Raw genomic sequence first — 20,493 nt, 5'->3', positions numbered from 1 at the left:
TGTGTGTAGCAGCACCCCCTAATACTTATCTGAGCCCTTTCTCCATCCAGCGATGTCCATGAATGTCTAAGTCGTCCTCCTCCTGATTTGGCTGAGACACCGTAGTGGCGCCATTGGCTCCCGTAGCTGTCAAAGTCAGTAAGCCAACCAGGTGACAGAGGGGGCAGGGTCGGGTCTCCATATCTGAATGGACGCATGGAGCTCTGACTCAGGTGCCCCCATAGAAAGCTGTGGGCTGTAGGGGTACGCGACAGGAGGGAGGGACTAGGAGCAGCAAGGAGGGACCCAAGAAGAGGAGGATCCAGGCTGCTCTGTGCAAAAGCACTGCAACAGAGGAGGTAAGTGTAACATGTTGTTTAAAAAACAAACACAAAAGAGACTATACAATCACTTTAAGGTGGGTCGCTGGTGAAGGTGAAAAACCTCAATGTATCCGTGTAACAATGTATCATACCATCCCTACACAAAGGCATGGTGTGTGTAATTGCACACCAGATCTGGCTCTTTCTTTAGAAAGTTTGGTTTAGAGAACATTTTCTGATGCCGAAGTTCAGTGACCTAAATGGCAGCTGAAGTCATTGAGGTTGTGGAGAAGCTGTTGGGAGTGTTGTATACTTTGCTCTCAGATAATGGGCTACAATAACACTGGTGATAATGCACTTGTTTGGCTTCTCTAGAGATTTCCAAATGGGACCTTAGCAGGTCAGGCCATCCTCGGCTCCTCCTGGTAAAGTGAGGACATCCATGTTCCCGCTGTGAACGTTGCGTGCGATGAGGACGGTGACCTGACATGAGGTGCTACGAAGCCATGGCATGTGGCTGTACAAACTTGTATAGACTGTGTAGTTCAGTATTGGAAAGTTGGATTTTAGGAACATGAGGTAAAATGAAACCTTTCTTGCTGGGCTGTTTTGGAATTTGCCTCAAAATCATAAGGCTGCTGAAATAGAAATATGCTGATGTTTTGAACCAGCTAGTCAGAATAATTTGTGACACCTCGGTGCTAATCTTCTGCAGCCTTTTCAGCCACTTCCTGTTTATAGGTGCCAGTGTCGGCTGCATGTCACTGCTCTGCTCATTGCTAAACCCTCAGGCTTTCAAAATAAAACCTCCAGACAGCTTCACAGATGTCAACACACTATATTTATAGACAACACACTATATTTATAGACATTCGTTTCATTGCTAAAATTACTGTGAAATTCAAGACGTAGCTGAGTGTCCTAAGATGTCCACTGCCTTCTTCTGACTGCAGGTGTTCTGTCAGATGAGCAAACCTGGTAGCGGTGGAACGCACGCGCAGCTGACGGAATGTAATTTCCTTTGCCTAATCCGATGGGTTGCCGATTCTGACTGAACACTGTGTGATGGCACAGCATCAAGTAGTCCTCGATCAGTAACGCCTCATATAAGGGGGACAATATAGGAGCATAATTAGGACTTGTTCACACGGATGTTTTCAGACATAAATTATACTTGGTGTAAAATTCCAAATGTTTTTCTGCCCCTGAGGTACCGCAGCTGAGCTGTACAGTAGTAGGCCACAAATTTTTTTTTTTTTTTACTGTATGCCCCTATACTAGTGTAAATGCACTCAACTTGTGAAACTACAAAGTTCAGTAGTAGCGTGTTTAAAGATATAATTCTGTTATTGTTTATATGGACTTTATCTGTACTGGAATGTAATCTGGAGACAAAGCACTACTTTGTAACTGATATATGCTGATATAGCCAGGCTGAGCGATGTGCCCGGCTGATGCCCGCTCTCCTCTTACTCTTCTTTCAGGACACAGATAGCAGCAGGTGCTATAGGTTCTTGTTGCTGTCAGTCAGATCCTATGAGGAGGGAGCAGTGGGTGTGGCCATGCCACACTGTGTGTGTCTATGGATACACACAGCCTAGGTCAGGAGCATGCCTACTTGGCTGCCCACATGGCACACGGTTTGCTTAGGGGATACATGCAGGAGAATGAGACGGTGTTGGCAAGGGACTCCAAAAAGGGGAGGCAAGGGACTGCTCTGCAATACAATTGTACCCCATATTTATTTTTTTCACATGGTGTACCTGAAACGGACAAAGCACAGGTTCAGTGATCTGTAAACACAGCGACTGTTTGTTCAACAGCTAGGTAGATGCATGTTCTGCATCTTTTTGTATTTTTGGCAGGCGTAAAAAGGAAAGGTCTATTTCCAGGCCAAGGAACTGTCCACTTAGGCAACAGGTCATGTGCGGTCACTGTGTTGGGCTCTGATTGGCTGAATCGTGTGGGCTGACCACTCTCAGGTCTGCTCATGTTTCCCCTGGTAAGCTTGGCTGGGGTCATAAACTTGAGCAACCTTTATGATGGATTATGATTCCTCCACAGTTCATGGCTATCTTTTTATTTTGTTTTTCCTTATACATTCAGGGCGGCGAGTACTGAGGCGAGATTACAGAAATCGCACTGATATTATTCTGAGAAACTAGTTAATGCATCTGAGGTGACTCAAAGGGCAAACCATATGGAGTAAAATAAGTTCTAGAAATCAAAGTTTGGTCGTTTATCAGATGATTTTGTTGCTCGTTCCTCTTTTATCTGTATTGCTATATAATCTGGAGGAAAAAACATACCGGGTAAATAATGTCCTGCTTATATATATGTGTGTGTGTGTGTGTGTGTGTGTATGTGTGATGTATGTATGTGTGATGTATGTATGTGTGATGTATGTATGTGTGATGTATGTATGTGTGATGTATGTATGTGTGATGTATGTATGTGTGATGTATGTATGTGTGATGTATGTATGTGTGATGTATGTATGTATGTATATATATATATATATATATATATATATATATATATATATATATATATATATATATATATATATATATATATATATATATATATATATATATATATATATATATATATATATAATTTTATTATTATTTTAGCAAGGTGTTGGAAAAATTCCTCAGAGATTTTAGTCCATATTGACGTGATGGCATCATACAGTTTGTGCATTTTTTTTTAATTCAAAGAAGGGAAGGGAAATAGAAGGAGGGCAAAGGAGGGGAGAAGAAATGAATTATATAAGAGAGAAGGAGAAGAAGGATTGGATAGATTGAAAAAGAAAGGGAGGAAGAAAAATGAAAAAATTGGAAAGAAACGTAAGGATAGCACTCACATGGGCCACATCTGTAAAGTATTAGAGAGGAAACAATATCTAACGAGTGGACATTGATGGTCAGACTTTCAGGCCAAGGAAGTAGGTTAAAAAAGTTTAATTTAATAGCATATAAATACAAAACAATAATACAAAATAATATTACAAAAAATAGTTATTATTAGCCACTGTATATTCCTCAGAAGGCGACTTCTGAGGAATATACAGTGGCTAATAATAACTATTTTTTGTAATATTATTTTGTATTATTGTTTTGTATTTATATGCTATTAAATTAAACTTTTTTAACCTACTTCCTTGGCCTGAAAGTCTGACCATCAATGTCCACTCGTTAGATATTGTTTCCTCTCTAATACAGTTTGTGCAGATTTGTCATCTGTACATCCATGATGCAAATCTCCTGTTCACCACATCCAAAGGTGTTCTATTGGATTGGGATTTGGTGACTGTGGAGACCATTGGAGTACTGTGACATCATTGTCATGTTCAAGAAACCAGTGGTGAGGTGTTTTGAGCTTTGTGACATGGTGCATTATCCTGCTGGAAGGAGCCATCAGAAGATGGGTACACTGTAGTCATAAAGGGATGGACATGGTCAGGAACAATACTCATGCCATGGCGTTTAAATGGTACTACTTGGCACTCGGTTTGCCAAGAAAATATATGCCACCATGTCATCTAAAACCAATCTGCCCATTCTCCTCTGACCTTTGACATCAACAAGGCATTTTCCTCCACATAACTGCTGCTCACTGGATATTTTCTCTTTTTCGGACCATTCTCTGTAAACCCAAGAGATGGTTGTGTGAAAATCCCAGTATACAAGCGTTTAAAAAAAAAAAAATGCTTAAACCAGCCTGTCTAGCACACGTTCAAAGTCACTTAAATCCCCTTTCTTGCCCATTCTGATGCTCAATTTGAGCTTCAGCAAGTTGTCTTCACCACGTGTAGATGCCTAAATGCATTGAGTTGCTACCATATGATTGGCTGATTAGAAATTTGTGTTACCAAGCAATTGAACAGGTGTACCTAATAAAGTGGCCAGTGAGTGTAGAATACACACAGTATAATATAAAATGACCAAGGCAGTGCACATAAGGAAACAAACTTTAATTGCAGGTAGGATACTATATGAAGCCTGCTATTGCTCGTGCGTGTTTTTGCTTTTTTTCCCTTTTTATAATCTCAGGCTTAAAACAGACCTGGAATAGCCGGGGCTTTTTTTTTGTTGTTTTTTTTTACAATTATGAAAGAGATAAAACGCCACCCAAATTGCATATTTAACAGACTAGAATCAAAACAAAAGATCTTCGTGTTCATTCAAGTATGCCTAGGGAAGAGTTCTGTCTGAACTGTATGTCCTGGCATTTCCTAGGAATTTGATTGTTGAATATCATCATCGTGTGTGCCAATATTCAGTTATGAGAAAAACAAATACCGATGACGATAATTTACGTAGACTTGATTTGTTGTGAGCCCAGCCAGCCACCAGAAGATGTGACAATTTTATGGTCACATTGTGTTCTGCATTGCCCAAGTCCCTTCATTAATTATGAACCGGCTCTGCCAAGACTGAAGCATGTCCACTCAAGGTCATCATCATTTTCTCGTGATTATTTCACCACATTAGATGACAGTTGTGCTGGAGGCATAATGATGCATTGTTATGAATGTTCTGAGAAGATTTTGCATGCTAAAGAGCAATGAAAAATTCTAATGTTGGCAGAATTAAAAATGAGTCCCTTGGTCAACCGTCCTGCTTCAGAAAAGGGCACAAGCTTTGGGTTTAATGAGTATTCAAGTTTTAACTTCGGAGACCACTGTTACTAAAAAACACTGAATTCTGAATGCTAAAATGTATGCACTCAGTAGATGTAATGCCATAGTCCAGTGATGGTGAACTTTGGAACTACATTTCCCATGATGCTCATGCACTCTGCAGTGTAGATGAACATCATGGGAAATGTAGTTCCAAAACATCTTGGGTGCCAAGGTTCGCCATCACTGCCATAGTCTAATGCATACTTTTCAAGCAAAGGGCCAGTTTACTGTCTTTGAAGCTTCAGGGGGGCCGGGTTCTGGCCAATGGGGGTAGAAAATGCCCCAGGGCCGAGCATCAATGAGAATAAACATGGCTCCAGTGTTGGTGGGCAGTAGGAGGAATAGTGCTCCATTAGTGGAAGAAATAAAGCCCCATTGTTGGTGTCGTTGGGAGGAATAGTGCCTCATATTATTGGGAGCAATACTGCCCCCAGGGCCGGATAAAGGCTAGCAAAGGGCCACATCCGGCCCTCGGGCCGCAGTTTGGAGACCTCTGGTCTAATGCAATCAATTAGTCTTAAGCCTTGTACACGCGATCGTATTTCCGTTGGACAAATCCGTGGAATTTTGTGTGAAGGGCGTTGGCCGCAGTGCCAGCCCAAGACATTGTGCCCACCAAAATGCCCCCACATCCATTATTTTATATCATGATAACTAAAGTGGACCTATCATGGCTCTATACATGTGTGTGTATATAGGAGTAAAAAAAAGGACCTGTTATGGCTCTAATCATGCAATTAACCCCACAGTGGAGCGGAGAGCGGAACGGTCGGAGCGGTCGGGCGGCAATTAGCCCCACAGTGGAGTGGAGAGTGGAGCTGGCGGAATGGGATGGCGGGCAGGCAGGAAATTTGCTGCCCCCCTGAAAGTGCTGCCTGGTACAATGGTACCATCGGGTCCCATGGTAGGGCCGGCCCTGGTTGGCCGTGAACTTGTTCTGCAAAACATTGTTGGCAAACATATACGAAACCACGTGGTTTTTCAGCTCTTTGGCGCCACCCTTTGTGCAACTTCTGCTAATGTTTTATGGTTGGCATCGGTTTGGAGCATGCGTGTTTGTACTTCAGATTTTTTTCCGACGGACTTCTGTACACACTATCGGAAAATCCGACACACATTTGTTGGAAAATTCCAACAACCATTGTCCGATGGAGCGTACAAACAGTCAGATTATCCGACAAAACCCTGCCATCACACATTTGTTGGAAAACTCGATCGTGTGTAGGGGCCTTTACACAATCATTTGCGGGCAAAAGTGAGAATGACAGGTTGGAACGAACTATAAAACTTTGATCTGTAGCAGCAATGGCGTGATTCTGCGATGATGCAGGCAATTCAAACATGTGGTCCAAGTCACCAGTAATTACCCCGTGAAGCGTGTCCAGCTTGTGTAGAAAGGAGGATGTTGACTTTTATTGTGTCTGGACATCATGGCTTCATTTTTTTTTTTTTTTAAATGAACATGGGCACAGACAGCAGGGTTAAGTCCAGCCTAAGCTTGTGTGACTGGGCATTTCCTATAGATCACATGAGTGCAATTTGTTTTGAAATTCGTAAGAGCCCAATAGTAGGTTGGGTCAAAAAATAAAAAGATCCACCAACCCACATTTATAATCTACCTACATCGGGTGTAAGATGAGAGAAGAGAATGTGACCTCACTACACTGAGACATTTGGGAAATGGGGTATGTGTAGGGTGTGTGTGTGTTTTTTTTTTTTTTTTTTTTTTGGGGTGATCCAATGGTAGGTAAATGGCACACAGGGAAAGGGTGCCGGGCTGGTGACCATGGAGTTGAGGAATGTTTATTTTCCCTGCTTCCCTCTGAGAATGCAGTCTGTGTATGTTCAGTGTTAACCTTATTTAACTATTTGTTTCCTCATAAATAAATGGGGGGGGGGGGTGTTTTTGCCCCAAAGACTGGGCTCCTTCTGCAGAGGTTAAATTTGGCATACAAATGTACAGTGGCTCTAAGGGTGCTCTCCATGCTTTCTCATTGCAGCTCAATGTTGTTCAGATGTAATGGAGGTGGCCAAGGAAGCCAGAAAGAGAAACTTGGGCCCGCTGCACCCTTCCTTTAATCTCGTCAAGATCCTAAAGGACGGACTCTACAGAAACCTCCCTGAAAATGCACATGAGCTGGCATCGGGGAAACTGTGTGTATCCCTAACCCGGGTCTCAGATGGAGAGAACGTTTTGGTGTCGGAGTTCAGCTCAAAGGAGGAACTTATTCAGGTAAGCTGCAAGTCTGGTGTACAGTACTGAAAGACACAAGATGGCGTCCTTGGTGTACAGGTTTTATAAACCAAGCACCAGCAAGATGGTGAACAGGAAATCTTGAAAAAGATCTAATTTAAGCATAGATGTGTTTTTTTTTGTTTCTAAAATGGACCAAAAATGTGGGCGTCATAATGTAGGCAAAAATGCAATTGGGCAAAAAGATCCTGCACCTGGTTACAAGCGCCCTTTGCACCTCACTTCCTTTTTAGATTCATCTTGCAAAATGCTATTGTGATTTTGGAATTATGTATAGATCCAAAAATCCTGCGGCACAAACAGAGAAGGGAGTAAGTTCACACGAATTTGTATGTGTGTGTGTATATATATATATATATATATATATATATATATATATATATATATATATATATATATTGTTTTATTTTTTTGCCCTTGCAGTTTATGCATTAAAGTAAAAAACCTTCTCTGCTGCAGGATCCCCCCAGCCCCTCCCATTATTCTTTTTTTTTTTTTTTTTTTTTAACAGTAAAACCCTCCCATTATTCTTACCTGAGCCCAATCCGATCCAGCATCGTTCACGAGAGCAGCGGCAATGTCTCCCTCATTGGGCTGGCTCCCGCTCGTGTCCATAAACTCCAGTGACTAGGGAGCAGGGCCGAGTCCTGCTGTCTGAACGCAGCAGCAGGGCTTGGGAGCTGGCACGCACTAGTGCCCCCATGGTAGGCGGCTTCCTGTGGTGGGGCACTAGACAGATAGGAGGAGCCAGGCGCAGCGGCGGTTGATTTGAGAGGAGGTTTAGGGCCATTTTATGGCACACTATAGAGATGTATGTTTGTTTAAAAAAAAATTAAAAAATCCTTTACAATTTGCTTTAAAGAATCTCTGATCAAACCAATCCATTGGTCATTGGGAAGAATGCCACCCTTAGTAGTGGTAAATATGCCACCCTTATGGGCAGGCTAAAAAGATAATTGGTGCCCTGCAGCTGGCCTTGCCAAGTGGTGTTGGCTCTTGAGGCAAATAACCACAGCTTGAGGAATCCTAGGGTTCCACGGAACCCTGGTTGAGAATGGCTGCTCCACATAATACTGGCAAAAGAAAGTGAGCGGTAATTTAGACAACGCTCACACTATTGTTATTTAGGCACTTTGAGCCCTATATGCAGCTATGATCTATTGATCTTCACAGCTAGCAATGGGCTTTCAGCTCTGATCCCTTTTTCCAGGATGTGGAAGAGGGCCACTGCCGCCCGCTGCTGTTCCTGGGCTCTCTCGTGCCATTGGGGAAACCCCAGGACCACTGCATACTGATTGGCCAACTGCTGATAGAGGAGAAGGAACATCCATTCCTTCCTCCTCTGAATGAAGCTGGAAATTACAAGGATGTTGCTTCCAATTTTAGTTTATTAGCTGGTACCAGCTAGGGAAGCATCAGATCAAACCAATCTTAGTTTGATCAGATGCTTTTTGAGAGCAGAGGAGAGATCAGGGGTTTAATAGACCCCAGATCTCTCCATAAAGAGTACCTGACACTATCCAGGGACCTCGCCTGTGGAATGCACTACCAACCACCATCCGACTGGAGTCGGACCACTTGGCCTTCAGGAGAAAGATTAAAACCCATCTCTTCTGGGGTCAAGGGGTTCCTTACCCATGAAATGGAAACAGCGCCCAGAGGCGATTCAGTTTGCATGTGTTGCGCTTTACAAGTTTCTCACTCACTCCCTACCCATCCAGCTATTATAGAAGGTTGTACCAATAAGTCTTGCATACCAAATCTGATCTCGCATTTTCTGGTGTAAACAAGGGAAAGCTGTAAGTCTGGAAAATCTTGCCTTTGACTTTAAAACAGTGTCCAGCACAAGTGATACCCAAGTCAGAAAACCTTTTTTTTTATGTTTTGGTCACTTTTTTATTTTATTTGGGGGCTTCCTTATAAATACCACTTCTACAAATGGTGGTTTCATTTCTGGATAATATATCAACTAATGTATTGTATAGCTAATTTTTGTTTTCTGTTTTCCAACAGGCTTTAGTATGCAGTGCCTTTGTCCCAATTTACTGTGGGATTATTCCTCCTACATTTAGAGGCGTGGTAAGTGTTTGCTGATTGTAGTTTTCTAGGAAAAGCGGGATTAAATACTAAACTGGGTGGTGTAAAACTAAAGGAGGATTATCGGTTATCTGCATGCTAAACCTATTTGTTATACTCCAAGCGAACAAGGCAGGAAACTGTAATGACCCTGGGAATTGCATAGCCTTACCTGATCTTTGGACCCTGGTGGTATTCCCACAGGCAGAAGGACAGGGAAAACAACTGAAGTATACATGTATCTTTATGTAAGGGTCCTTTCACATGTATACATGTATCTCTATGGGTTAGTGGATCTGCTGACATCCGTCTCCACTAAGCAAATTTTTTTTTTTTTAAGACACTTAAACACCATTCTTTTTTTTCTACAATTTAAAAAAACAAACGCACGGAAAACGGATGTTAATGGACGATCCACTTACATCTGCTGACATCTGTTTTTAACCCCCCCAATTAAACGCTTCATACATAGCTGGTTGCTAAGGAGGGGCCAGGAAGAGCTGGCCGCTGCATCCTTAACAACCGATGAGAATGTAAAAAAAAAAAAAAATTGCTGGCAAAAATCACAAGAAAAAAATGGCGAGGCCCTTTGGGTCTAGTATGGATTCAGAGGGGACTCCACCATGGCAAAAAAATGGTGTGGGGATCGGCCACAAGCCATGCAGGTCAGGGAGCGAGCATGCGTTTCCCACCCCAAGGTGCCTTGCCCCATGTTGATGGGGACAAGGGCCTCTTCCCGACAACCCTGGCTGGTGGTTGTCGGTGTCTGCGGATTATCGGAATCTGGAAGCCCCCTTTAACAAAAAAAGTGAGAGGAACAGCGCGTCCCTGCTGAGGGAAATTCGCTGCTCAGGGAAGTAAAGCGGGGGGGGGGGGGGGGGGTAGGGGGGTTGTAACTGCCAGGTGTTTTTTCACCTCAATGCATAGGATGCATTAAGGTGAAAAGACATGAGGGTTTACAACCCCTTTTAAAGACCAATTTTGCCAAAGTTCTACAAGCATGTGAATTTTGCAACAAGGGGAAACCTACTGGACTTTGTTTATACAACAGAGAAAAGTGCATACAAGGCTTCCCCCGCCCCAACCTTGGTTATTCAGATTACATCTGTTCTGCTAATTCAGCATACAAACCATTGCTTACACTTGCGAAACCGGTTCAAAACAAATCGCTGTATTGCCAGACAATACCCCAGTACTTAAAGCGGAGGTTCGCCCTAAAACAATTGTATACCATTACATCCAGCATACTAACGACATGTACAGTATGCTGGTATCAAGAAGGCAAAACAATATGCTAAAAAAAATAAAAAAATAAACACTATAGTGACAGCAAAGATACACTGGCCCTGTGGCAAGCCATCAGACCATTACTGACTACAAGCCCCAGCCACAGGCCAGAGACAATGATACTTCCCTCCCGGATGCACTCAGTTTGAGATGCAGAACCAAACGCCTTCGCTACCCATATCCCGGAACGACTGGGTGCTCTGCTTTTCTCTAGCTGACATAAAGAAGACCTTGTTCAGGATTACCCAACGGAAGGCTAAGGCCCTGATGACATACCTGGACATGTACTGAGACTGTGCTGTACAGCTGACAGATGTCCTTTCAGATAACATATTGTTGAGCCGGGTGGTTGTCCCTACATGTCTTAAATCACCACCATAATTCCAGTGCCAAAGACACCTGTGTCTTGTTTGAATGACTATCGTCTCATAGCACTAACGCCAATAATGAAGTGCTTTGAGAGGTTAATCATGCATCACATTAAGTCCAGTCTTCCAAACGCACTGGGCCCATATCAGTTTGCATACCATCCAAACTGTTTCACAGATGATGCAGTATCTCTACCTTCCACCTGGCCCTTACCCACTTGGAACAGAGTCTTATGTTAGAATTCTGTTCATCGAATTAAGCTCAGCATTTAATAAAATAATTCCTCAGCAACTTGTCACTAAATTGAACTCGCTGGGCCTCAACCTGCCCCCCTGTAATTGGATGCTGGACTTTTTAACCGGAAGACGTCAGTCCTTGTTGGCTGCAGCAAATTGTTAGCAGCGATACCTCACTTGTGTGGTTTTAACAGTTTTCATATGCGGGCGCTGCTCACGTATGCGTTCGCTTCTGCGCGCAAGCTTGTTGTGACGGGGCACTTTAAAAAAAAAAAAAAAAATCCCATTACCAAGATATCCCTCTTCAAAGTGCCGAAGTATATAGTCATGTGGCGGTCGGTAAGTGGTTTAGGCCGCGGCGGTCTCCTTGACAACCAGCTATATACAGTCTTTGAAGTTCAGTGCAGTCACTTTTTTTTTGTAAACTGATGTCAGCAGACATCCATATCTGTTTTTTACAAAAAAACGGAAACCTTGTGTGAAAGAACCTTTAGGGAAGATATGTAAATGTAACCATTTTAAAGCGGAACTTCACCTAAAACAGTTTTTGACAGGTACCCGCTCCCACTTTCACTTTTCTCACCTAGGTGAGCTACAAATTGGCAGTATTTGTATCTGCTGTGTTTTTAATGTATTTTTAAGTGACCAATGTTCCTCTGATTCCTTATTGCGCTAATATGTGACTGAGTAAACCCATCTACCCCATAATGGATATTAGGTTTTGTATCTATCTGCAGTTACTCTAGACCAGGGATCTCCATAGTACGGTGAGCTGCAAGATTTTTGTGGCTGCAGCTAGGGCAATTGGTCTTTCACACCAGTCTTCCAGTCAGTCTATAGTCTGGTTCTCCATCTACAAATTCCACCCACCTTCCAGTTCTCCAGCTGTGCTGTCACTGTACTGTCCCTGGATTGTAGGACTGTTGGTGCCCTAATAACCAGCATGCCCTAAGGGTATATAGAGGGGCTCTGATGGACTCAAATTTAGTTTGCTTTGTTTTACTGAAGTTCTTTCTCTGTCTTGAATTGTATCATGCTGATTACAATAAAAGCTCAAAGTAACTTATTCATTTACATTTCATGCAATCCTTTTTAACAAGGAATTTTAATGCCACACCCCCAATATTTGTAAAGTTTGGAGACCCCTGGTTTGGACTGATGAGTGCTAAGTTTTACAGCATTGACAGCTGTCCCCGTGGCTTGATAACGTAAGATTATATATATATATATATCTATATCTCTAAACCCCAAAATACAATTGTGATATTGCACCTTACCAGCCTTTAGATGTGGTGCTGCATTTGTTTTCCAGACTTGTTTCTACCCGGTGATCCTGCCAGTAACATACCCCCCCCCCATGGATGACTACACTCACTGTATCCATGCAGGGAACCATGGATTATTTTTATTTATTTTTTCTTGCAAAAAAGGGCAAGATCTACCTGACATGCAGTATTTTCATCTGCCTAATTAAATGTAAATGGTGCTTGCGTTGAGGACTTTCAAGCCTTGCAGCACTAGTGGCGATAGAGGTACATGTGCTCTCATTATATAACTGAATTTTCTTTCTTCTTTCAGCGTTATGTAGATGGTGGCATTAGCAACAACTTGCCTGAATATGAACTTAAGAACACCATCACAATCTCGCCTTTCTCAGGAGAGTCCGATATCTGCCCGAGAGATAACTCCACCAACTTCCATGAGCTCCGAGTCACCAACACCAGCATCCAGTTCAGCCTGGGGAACCTCTACCGGCTAACACGAGCGCTCTTCCCCCCGGAGCCCAAAGTAAGTGACCTCACTTTCTGTCCTGTCTCGCATAACAAGAATGTATCACTTTTTGTCCATTTATGTCAAAGTGACGGGTTCTCTTAACAGAACACCCTACACCCAGTGATACACCCTCACTCTGTTCAACTTTCAGAGCTCTCAGAAATGCTTAATACCTAAGGTATGGAGGATCAGGTGATCTTCTCCCCTTTCTTTCAGGATGCAGTACTTGTCTGAGTGGACAATAACCAGGCTCAAACACTGTCACGTGGGTAGGGAGAGGAGGTCATTAATCCGGTGTAAGCTCTGACACTGCATATACCCAAGTATTGGACTCATGGCGATGCAGCAGGGCAGAACGGAAAAGAATGCAAGTGGGTGGTAGTGATGGCTTATTAAGACAACCAGTTACCGATTCTCTTTAAAAGTTAGAATGGGAGGCCTCTGGTCAATGTTTGTTTATAGTCGTCTATCAATTTAGAGTAGTCTGAATTTCCAGCATGCTGAAAAATCATCTGTGATCAATCCCTTCACCGTGTGCCAGAAAAATTGACCAGAGGGTCTGTGTATTGGCTCCTTGATGAACCCTACAGCTTCTTTACTTTCAGGCCCCTGTCTTGTCGTCTAAAGGAATTTATGGTGGATGTACAAAAAAGCTCATCCATGTTGTTTTTCTCTGTGTACTAAACTCTGGGTCATATAGACACTGGGGCTTCATTTCCTAAACATGGTTAAGGGTTAAACAAGGTGAATGTTACTAGGATCAACCAATTGGCTGTATGCTTTCTTTTTATGCTCTAAAAAGACGCTAATTGGCTGCTTTTGTCAACAACTTCACTCTGATTTTCCATTGTTTAGTATGCTTGTGACTGCTAATAAAATGGCAGTAAATTTCCATCTTTTTTTTTTTTTCATCACGTTTCATGGTCCTAATGTGTGTTTATTTTTTTTTTTTTTTTGTTTTTTTTCACACAGGTTTTGGGAGAGATGTGTCAACAGGGATACAATGATGCACTTCGATTCCTAAAAGAAAACAGTATGTTTTTGGTTTTATATATTTAATCTACCAACGTGCATTCTGATTTCTCATAGAACATTTTATACTCTTGTAATATCTCACCTTTTTGGTCATGATTTGGTTGCCTCACTAATACTACTGACTAGAACTCTGATTTTAATGCTTCTAGTTTAAAGGGAAAATACATTGAGGGGGATTTATCAAAAATGAAGCACTTGCAATCATGGAGCAGCCATGCATGTGCATGGCAACCAATTGGCTTCTAGCTTTCATTTTCAAAGCTTAACTGAACAAGCTGAATGAAACTGATTAGTTATTGTGAACGGCAGCTCCAGTTTCGGTCTCATCCAGTTTTGATAAAGTCCTCCCAATGTCTATTCAGCTTGCTCATGCTGCCCTGGGATGAGAGGAGCCATAAAGCAAATTACAGCCCTACAAAGTAGCATCTGCATATATAATTCAGAAAATGCACTAAGCAACTACATAAGATAACCAACTCTAAAAAACAAGTAGGTAGATTCAAGTACATCTGCCTAAACTTGCGGCGGAGTAGCTTAGCCTGTTTAGGCTACGCCGCCGTAAGTTAGCTAGGCAAGTACATGATTCTCAATGTACTTGCCTGCTAATATACGGCGGCGTAGCCTAAAGCGGGCGTAAGGGCGCCAAATTCAAATGTCTTGGAGGGGGGGCGTGTTTGATGGTAATGAGGCTTGACCTCACGTTTTGTTTTTTTTTTGTTTTTTTTTTTTGTAACTGCGCATGCGCCGGGCGCCTACATTTCCCAGTGTGCATTGCGGCTACGTACGCCGCACGGGCCTATTGATTTTGACGTGGACGTAAACAACGTAAATCCCGATTCGCGGACGATTTGCGCAAACGACGTAAAAAAATCGAATCTTGCCGCCAGAACAGCGCCAATACTTTAACATTGTTATTCCACCTAATAGGTGGAATAACTTTAGGCCTGCTAATGCCTTACGGAAACGGCGTAAATCGACTGCGGCGGCCGGGCGTACGTTCGTGAATTGGCGTATGAACTCATTTACATATTCTACGCCGACCGCAATGGAAGCGCCACCTAGCGGCCATCCGAAAAATTGCAACCTAAGATAGGACGGCGCAAGCCGTCTTATCTTAGTTATGTTTAAGCGTATCTCTGTTTGAGCATACGCTTAAACATAAGTCGGCATAGATTCTGAGTTGGGTCGACTTATCTACTGATAAGTCGGCCTAACTCTTATTGAATCTACCTAAAGCATTGTAAGATTATAACATGGATTAATAGATCGACTTATTAAAAAAAAAAAAATACTTGCATGTGCTCCAAATACCAGTTAACTGGCAATATTTTAAAAAGCGCTACAAAAGTACATAAATTTAATTGAAATATAAAAAGGGCCAAAATGGCCCCTGATCCCATCAGTACTTACTACAGCGGCATGATAAACTGGTGTATTGCATGCATGTTTCTGTGATGCTGTTGGCTGGTATTGCAATGGCCTCACTTAGAAGCGCACCACCCATGAAATGAATGTTCATTCTGATGAATTAGGACTACCTGTACTTTTATATCAAGTACTTTCTTTGATCATGGTCTTCTGCAGCTTGTTAACCAGCTTGTTAACCTATCAGGACCTTCTAGCCTATTTTTTTTTTTTTTTTTACTCTCTAGTGTGTTCAAGTCAAAGGCTTTAGTTATTAAATGGGGGAACTAAAATTGGAAGGTTTAATTTTTTTTTTTTTTAAATCATGTTATTTCAATTGTTTTGAAAGCCAGACCCTAAATATTAAAACGTATGCATAGCAACAGTGTCCATTAATATTGGCAAAATCTATTGGAACAATTGTTTAACCAATTTTAACATTTTCAGACAGGTTTTTGACCAGATGTCCCCTTCTATTTTTCACCTTAGATCTCCTAAACATGCCATCGCCCATACCATATCCCTCTTTAACAGAAGAGAAGCCCATTGCCTCTACTTCCTGCAGCAGTCTGGAATGCGCCATGTCCTCCAATGTAAAGAAAGCAGAAGAAACGGAAGTAGAAAAGAGGCCTCTGGTGAAGCAGGAGAGTTGGCATCTGGATAGAAGAATCATGGAAAAACTTCCACCTAGACTCTGCAAAGGTAGCTACAGTGGGGGTGCTGTCTGTAGCGTATGCTGATGTGCCTAGGATTAATGGTTTTGAATGTGTGACCAGACTTCTTTCCAGACTGAAGTCGCATATACACGATCTGACTTTTTGACAACAATTGTCCGGACGTGTTTTATTGGACAATCCGACCGTGTGTATGCTCCATCGGACAATTGTTTTCGGTTTTTCATCGGACAAATGTTCGCTGTGCATGCTCTCAACCTCTTCGACAACAAATGTCCGATAGAGGATAATCCGATCGTGTGTAAACAAGTCCATCGTACAAACACGCATGCTCAGAACCAATGATAAAGGTTAGCCAATAATGGCAGAAGTTGCCCAAAGGGTGGCGGCAAAGGGCAGAAAAACCACGTAGTACATCTTTTGCGTCACTACGTTCGCGTTTGGCTGAAAAAGTCCTGCCGTGTGTATGCATGCCAAGTTCACGGACAACGCCCTTTGTAGCAAAATCCACAGAAATGTCAGTTGGAAGTTCGATCGTGTGTATGAGGCTTTAGAAAGCAAATCAAGATAAGTTACAAGGACTCTAACCTAGTGTCAGATCTGCAATTGGGTTTACTTGTGTTCAGCTTCTACAAATGAATGACTTTGCCTCCCATATATGTAATTTTTCAACACCATTACAGAATTGGGCTGAGAAGACACATGTCCAACTTCACCCAAAGATCATTAATAACAACCATAACAAATAAAAACATTGCATACTCCAAACCCTCAATTGATGCAAAGGCAGGCAAACCCATTATAAGGCATCATTTAGTTTGTTTTCATAGGAGGAAAAAAAAACGTCCTGATCCCCAAAGGCAATTGGATACTCCACAAACTAACATTTTGTCGTGTTGTTTCTGAATGGCTGATTATATTGTATGCATTTAGAAACATTCAGCCCTTTGCTTTAAAATTAATAAATCTACTTGCTGATGCAGCAGGAACTAACTTGCTATAACCCCCTTTCCCTCCCTGCATGGCACGGGTTAACTGCACGGCATGGGTAAAATGCTTGTTCTGTCCAGGGGGTTACAGTGCAAGCTGTAGTACATGCCTTACACCCCTGCTCTGGGCGCTCTCCTCCTCTTCACAAAGCTCTGGCCTGTTGGCGGAGCCTTGGTATCCTCACGTACAATACAAGAACATTAACCCTATATTTACTGAGGAGGCTGGAGTGTAACTGGAGCTGGGTTACAGGTCACAAAGCAAGCTGCGGAGGACCAGAGAATGCTGGAAGGACCCTGCCGGAGAGATTAATCTTCTTCTTTTTTTTTTTTTTTTTTTTCAATATATAAAATATATATATTTATATTCCTGAGGTTGGACTGCAATTGCCTCCTTTAAAGTGGAGGCCCACCTAAAATAAAAAATATTAAAAGCCAGCAGCTACAAATACTGCAGATGCTGTCTTTTAATAAGTGGACACTTGCCTGTCCAGGGTGCCTGCAATGTTGGCAGCAGAAGATGAGCAATCTCTCAGCTGCTCCCGCCGCCATCCTCGGTGAGGGAATCTGGAAGTGAAGCTTTGCTGTTCACTTTGTCGACCTTCACTTTAAGGGAACATTTCAGTTTTGTTCATCTGTCCTTGTAGCCAAGGTCCTTCATGCCCCTGTGAGTTCAGTTGCACCCTTTCCTGAACTTGTGCCCAAAACTGAACTGTATGTTTTAAGATGTGGTCCTACTAATGCTCTGTACAGGGACTAAATCAAAGCAATTAAAAGGAATGGACATCAGACAATTGTTATAGTTTAAAGGTTTACACCAACATTCTGCATTGGGGAATGACCTGCATCCTTCATTTTTGGTGTGCTGGCATGTATTTTACCATTCATTCTGCTTGAATAAGAGACACTTTTTTTTTTTTGAAGGATCATGCACATGTTGGTGTATACATCTTGGTGTAACGAAGCACTAAACATATTTCCAATATTTTGTTTCAGCATTGCAGGAAGCCTGTAAAGAGAAAGGAGGACTCTACAGCCAGATCACTGGTTTCCTTCCTGTGAGAGTGGCCTCTTATATGGCTCTGCCATGTACTCTGCCGGTTGAATCTGCATATTCTTTAGCTCTGAGGTAAGGACTGGGTAAATGGATTGGGTTTTCGTTTAGCTGAGAGCCTTATATGTATCTAAAACATTAATTGCATACTTGCAAGTCAACCCCTTTTGGGCTATTGTCAGGTTATACTTGCTTATGTCTGTTTCATTAAACATACACATAGGTGTGGCATGTTTCATGTATTTAAGTAGGTTTTCATATAGTTTTAAAGTTAGAGGGGAACTTTAGTCTGCCTAGCAGATGGCCCTGCTTTTTGCGTGCGTAGGTGTGCCCACAAGCTCTGCCTGGCCTTTCGGTCCTGGAAGAGCTCATTGGCACATATGCGCAGGTAATTTTTGCGTATGCGCATAGACAGGGAGGACTTTGGACATACCTGGTACCAGGTTTTACGTGTGCTTGGGGAAACGGCACATGTGCCACAGGGCTCTCTTGGAACCCTAGCCCTGTGGCACAACTATGCATGCGCAGGAGGCTGGGAGAAGCACAAAAAAAAAAAAAACTTCTCCTTGTAGAAGAGGGGGACGAGGCAAGACCTCACAACATGCTCTTTAGGGTGAAGGTCCACTTTAATCTTTATGCAAATATAACCCATCATTATGTTTCTCCTTTGTCCAACCAAAAAGCCTGAGGTTTTGTCCTGAACCAAGATATAGATATAAAAATGTTATCAACATGGTTACAAATCCTTTGGCAGATGTGTAGTTCAACTGGGTATTTAGCTACTTGCCCATAGTTCAGCTTTTACAGTTGGATCTCAGCCAAAACTTTCCAAAGAGTGGAGGGAAGGTTAGAACTTTAAAATTATTAGGCAATACCACATAAAAATACTACTTTTCTGTTATCAGTTGAAGTGTATTACTCTTGTACCCTCAAAGTAATTTTAATGTTTTCTTTTCTATAATCAGGTTAGTAGATTGGTTCCCTGATATCCCAGATGATGTTCGCTGGATGCGCTCTGTAGTTGGCTCAGTGTATCACCAAGCAAGGAAAAGATTGCTCCCACCAAGGTAAATGAGGCCATTTGTTAAAACTAAGCTGAATACACTCACTTTTAAGAGCTGACTGCCAAAGATAACTAGTTAAATCCTTTAGGCATTTAAGTAAGAAGCCCCAGTTTCTTGTCAACTTTCCCTAAGTCAATGGCTACCCTGATCTGATTAGAACCGTAAACCTACGTCTTTTTATTAAAAATGTCATACTATGACGGCGGGAGGCATGCGAGAGCGATTTGCTCATCACTGACTGTGTTGACGGGGGGGAATCAAGCAATTTTCTTTCCTTCAACCTGTGGCTGAAGGAAAGAAAAATGCATATTCTATGGACAGCCTAAGGCCCCGTACACACGGTCGGTTTGGTCCGATGAGAATGAACCGAAGTTCATTTTCATCGGACAAAACCGACCGTGTGTATAGGCTATTGGTCTGTTTTCCTTCGGTCCAAAATTTTAAAACATGCTTCAAAACCGAACCGATGGACCGCTGCCCCATCGGACCAAACCGATGGTTAGTACAAAAAAAAAAAAAGCATCGGTTCAAAACCTGCGCATTCTCAGAATCAAGTCGACGCATGCTTGGAAGCATTGAACTTCGTTTTTTTTCAGCACGTCGTGTGTTTTACGTCTCCGCGTTCTGACCCCATCGGATTTTGAACTGACGGTGTGTACACACATCAGACCATCAGGCCACTTCAGCGGTGAACCGATGAAAACGGTCCGTCGGACCATTCTCATCGGTTTTGTCCGACCGTGTGTACGGGGCCTTAGTATATTAATTTAAACTTGCAGTCCCTTTTCTATAACTGAGCATGGACTGAGAGATATGAGTAAGCCAATCAGTCCTACTGTAATGCCCATGTGCAAACCAGGAGCATTTTAGTAGGTGAAGAGAACACGAATAATGCAGAGGAGCTTGTTGGTCTGCTGCTACTTTTAATTTCATAGGCTGGGGGAAGCAGAAGACTTTTTTTTTTTTTTTTTTTTTTGCCTAAACTGGAAATTTAAGCAGGCAGGCTTTTTATTGCAGAAGAGAAATGTGTTTTTCTGCAGTAAAATCTTTCTACTGCTTGTTTGAAATATATTTATATTTTTATTTTTTTGTATGAGCCTGAAGCTGTGCATGCACAGCTTGGTGAACACTCTTGGCATGCCATGGTGCTGGCAGACGCATAGGAGTTGAATCATCTGGGCCAGTCAAGATGGCCTAAGATGCCAGGGCCAGAAGACCGCGCAAAGATATTTCTGCTGGTGGTGAAGCTTGTGAATTTTGCATTACTGGAGGAAAGGTTTGGTATT

The 20,493-nt window shown here is 42.3% G+C and overlaps 1 protein-coding gene across 1 annotated transcript in view; it reads left to right on the top strand.

Moving 5' to 3' along the window:
• Positions 1-20,493, top strand: part of LOC120932941 (patatin-like phospholipase domain-containing protein 2) — a 31,661-nt gene that overhangs the window by 8,568 nt on the left and 2,600 nt on the right. The window contains exons 2-8 of the mRNA XM_040345820.1: positions 6,993-7,225; positions 9,260-9,325; positions 12,793-13,002; positions 13,960-14,020; positions 15,916-16,128; positions 18,086-18,218; positions 19,109-19,210. Coding sequence (XP_040201754.1) covers positions 6,993-7,225; positions 9,260-9,325; positions 12,793-13,002; positions 13,960-14,020; positions 15,916-16,128; positions 18,086-18,218; positions 19,109-19,210 — 1,018 coding nt within the window. The remainder of the gene's footprint in view (positions 1-6,992; positions 7,226-9,259; positions 9,326-12,792; positions 13,003-13,959; positions 14,021-15,915; positions 16,129-18,085; positions 18,219-19,108; positions 19,211-20,493) is intronic.

Source organism: Rana temporaria, chromosome 3, assembly GCF_905171775.1.
Source record: "Rana temporaria chromosome 3, aRanTem1.1, whole genome shotgun sequence".
Classification (NCBI taxonomy): domain Eukaryota; kingdom Metazoa; phylum Chordata; class Amphibia; order Anura; family Ranidae; genus Rana; species Rana temporaria.
The sequence above is the reverse complement of the archived record's forward strand: the minus strand, read 5'-3'. Positions and strand labels throughout refer to the sequence as shown.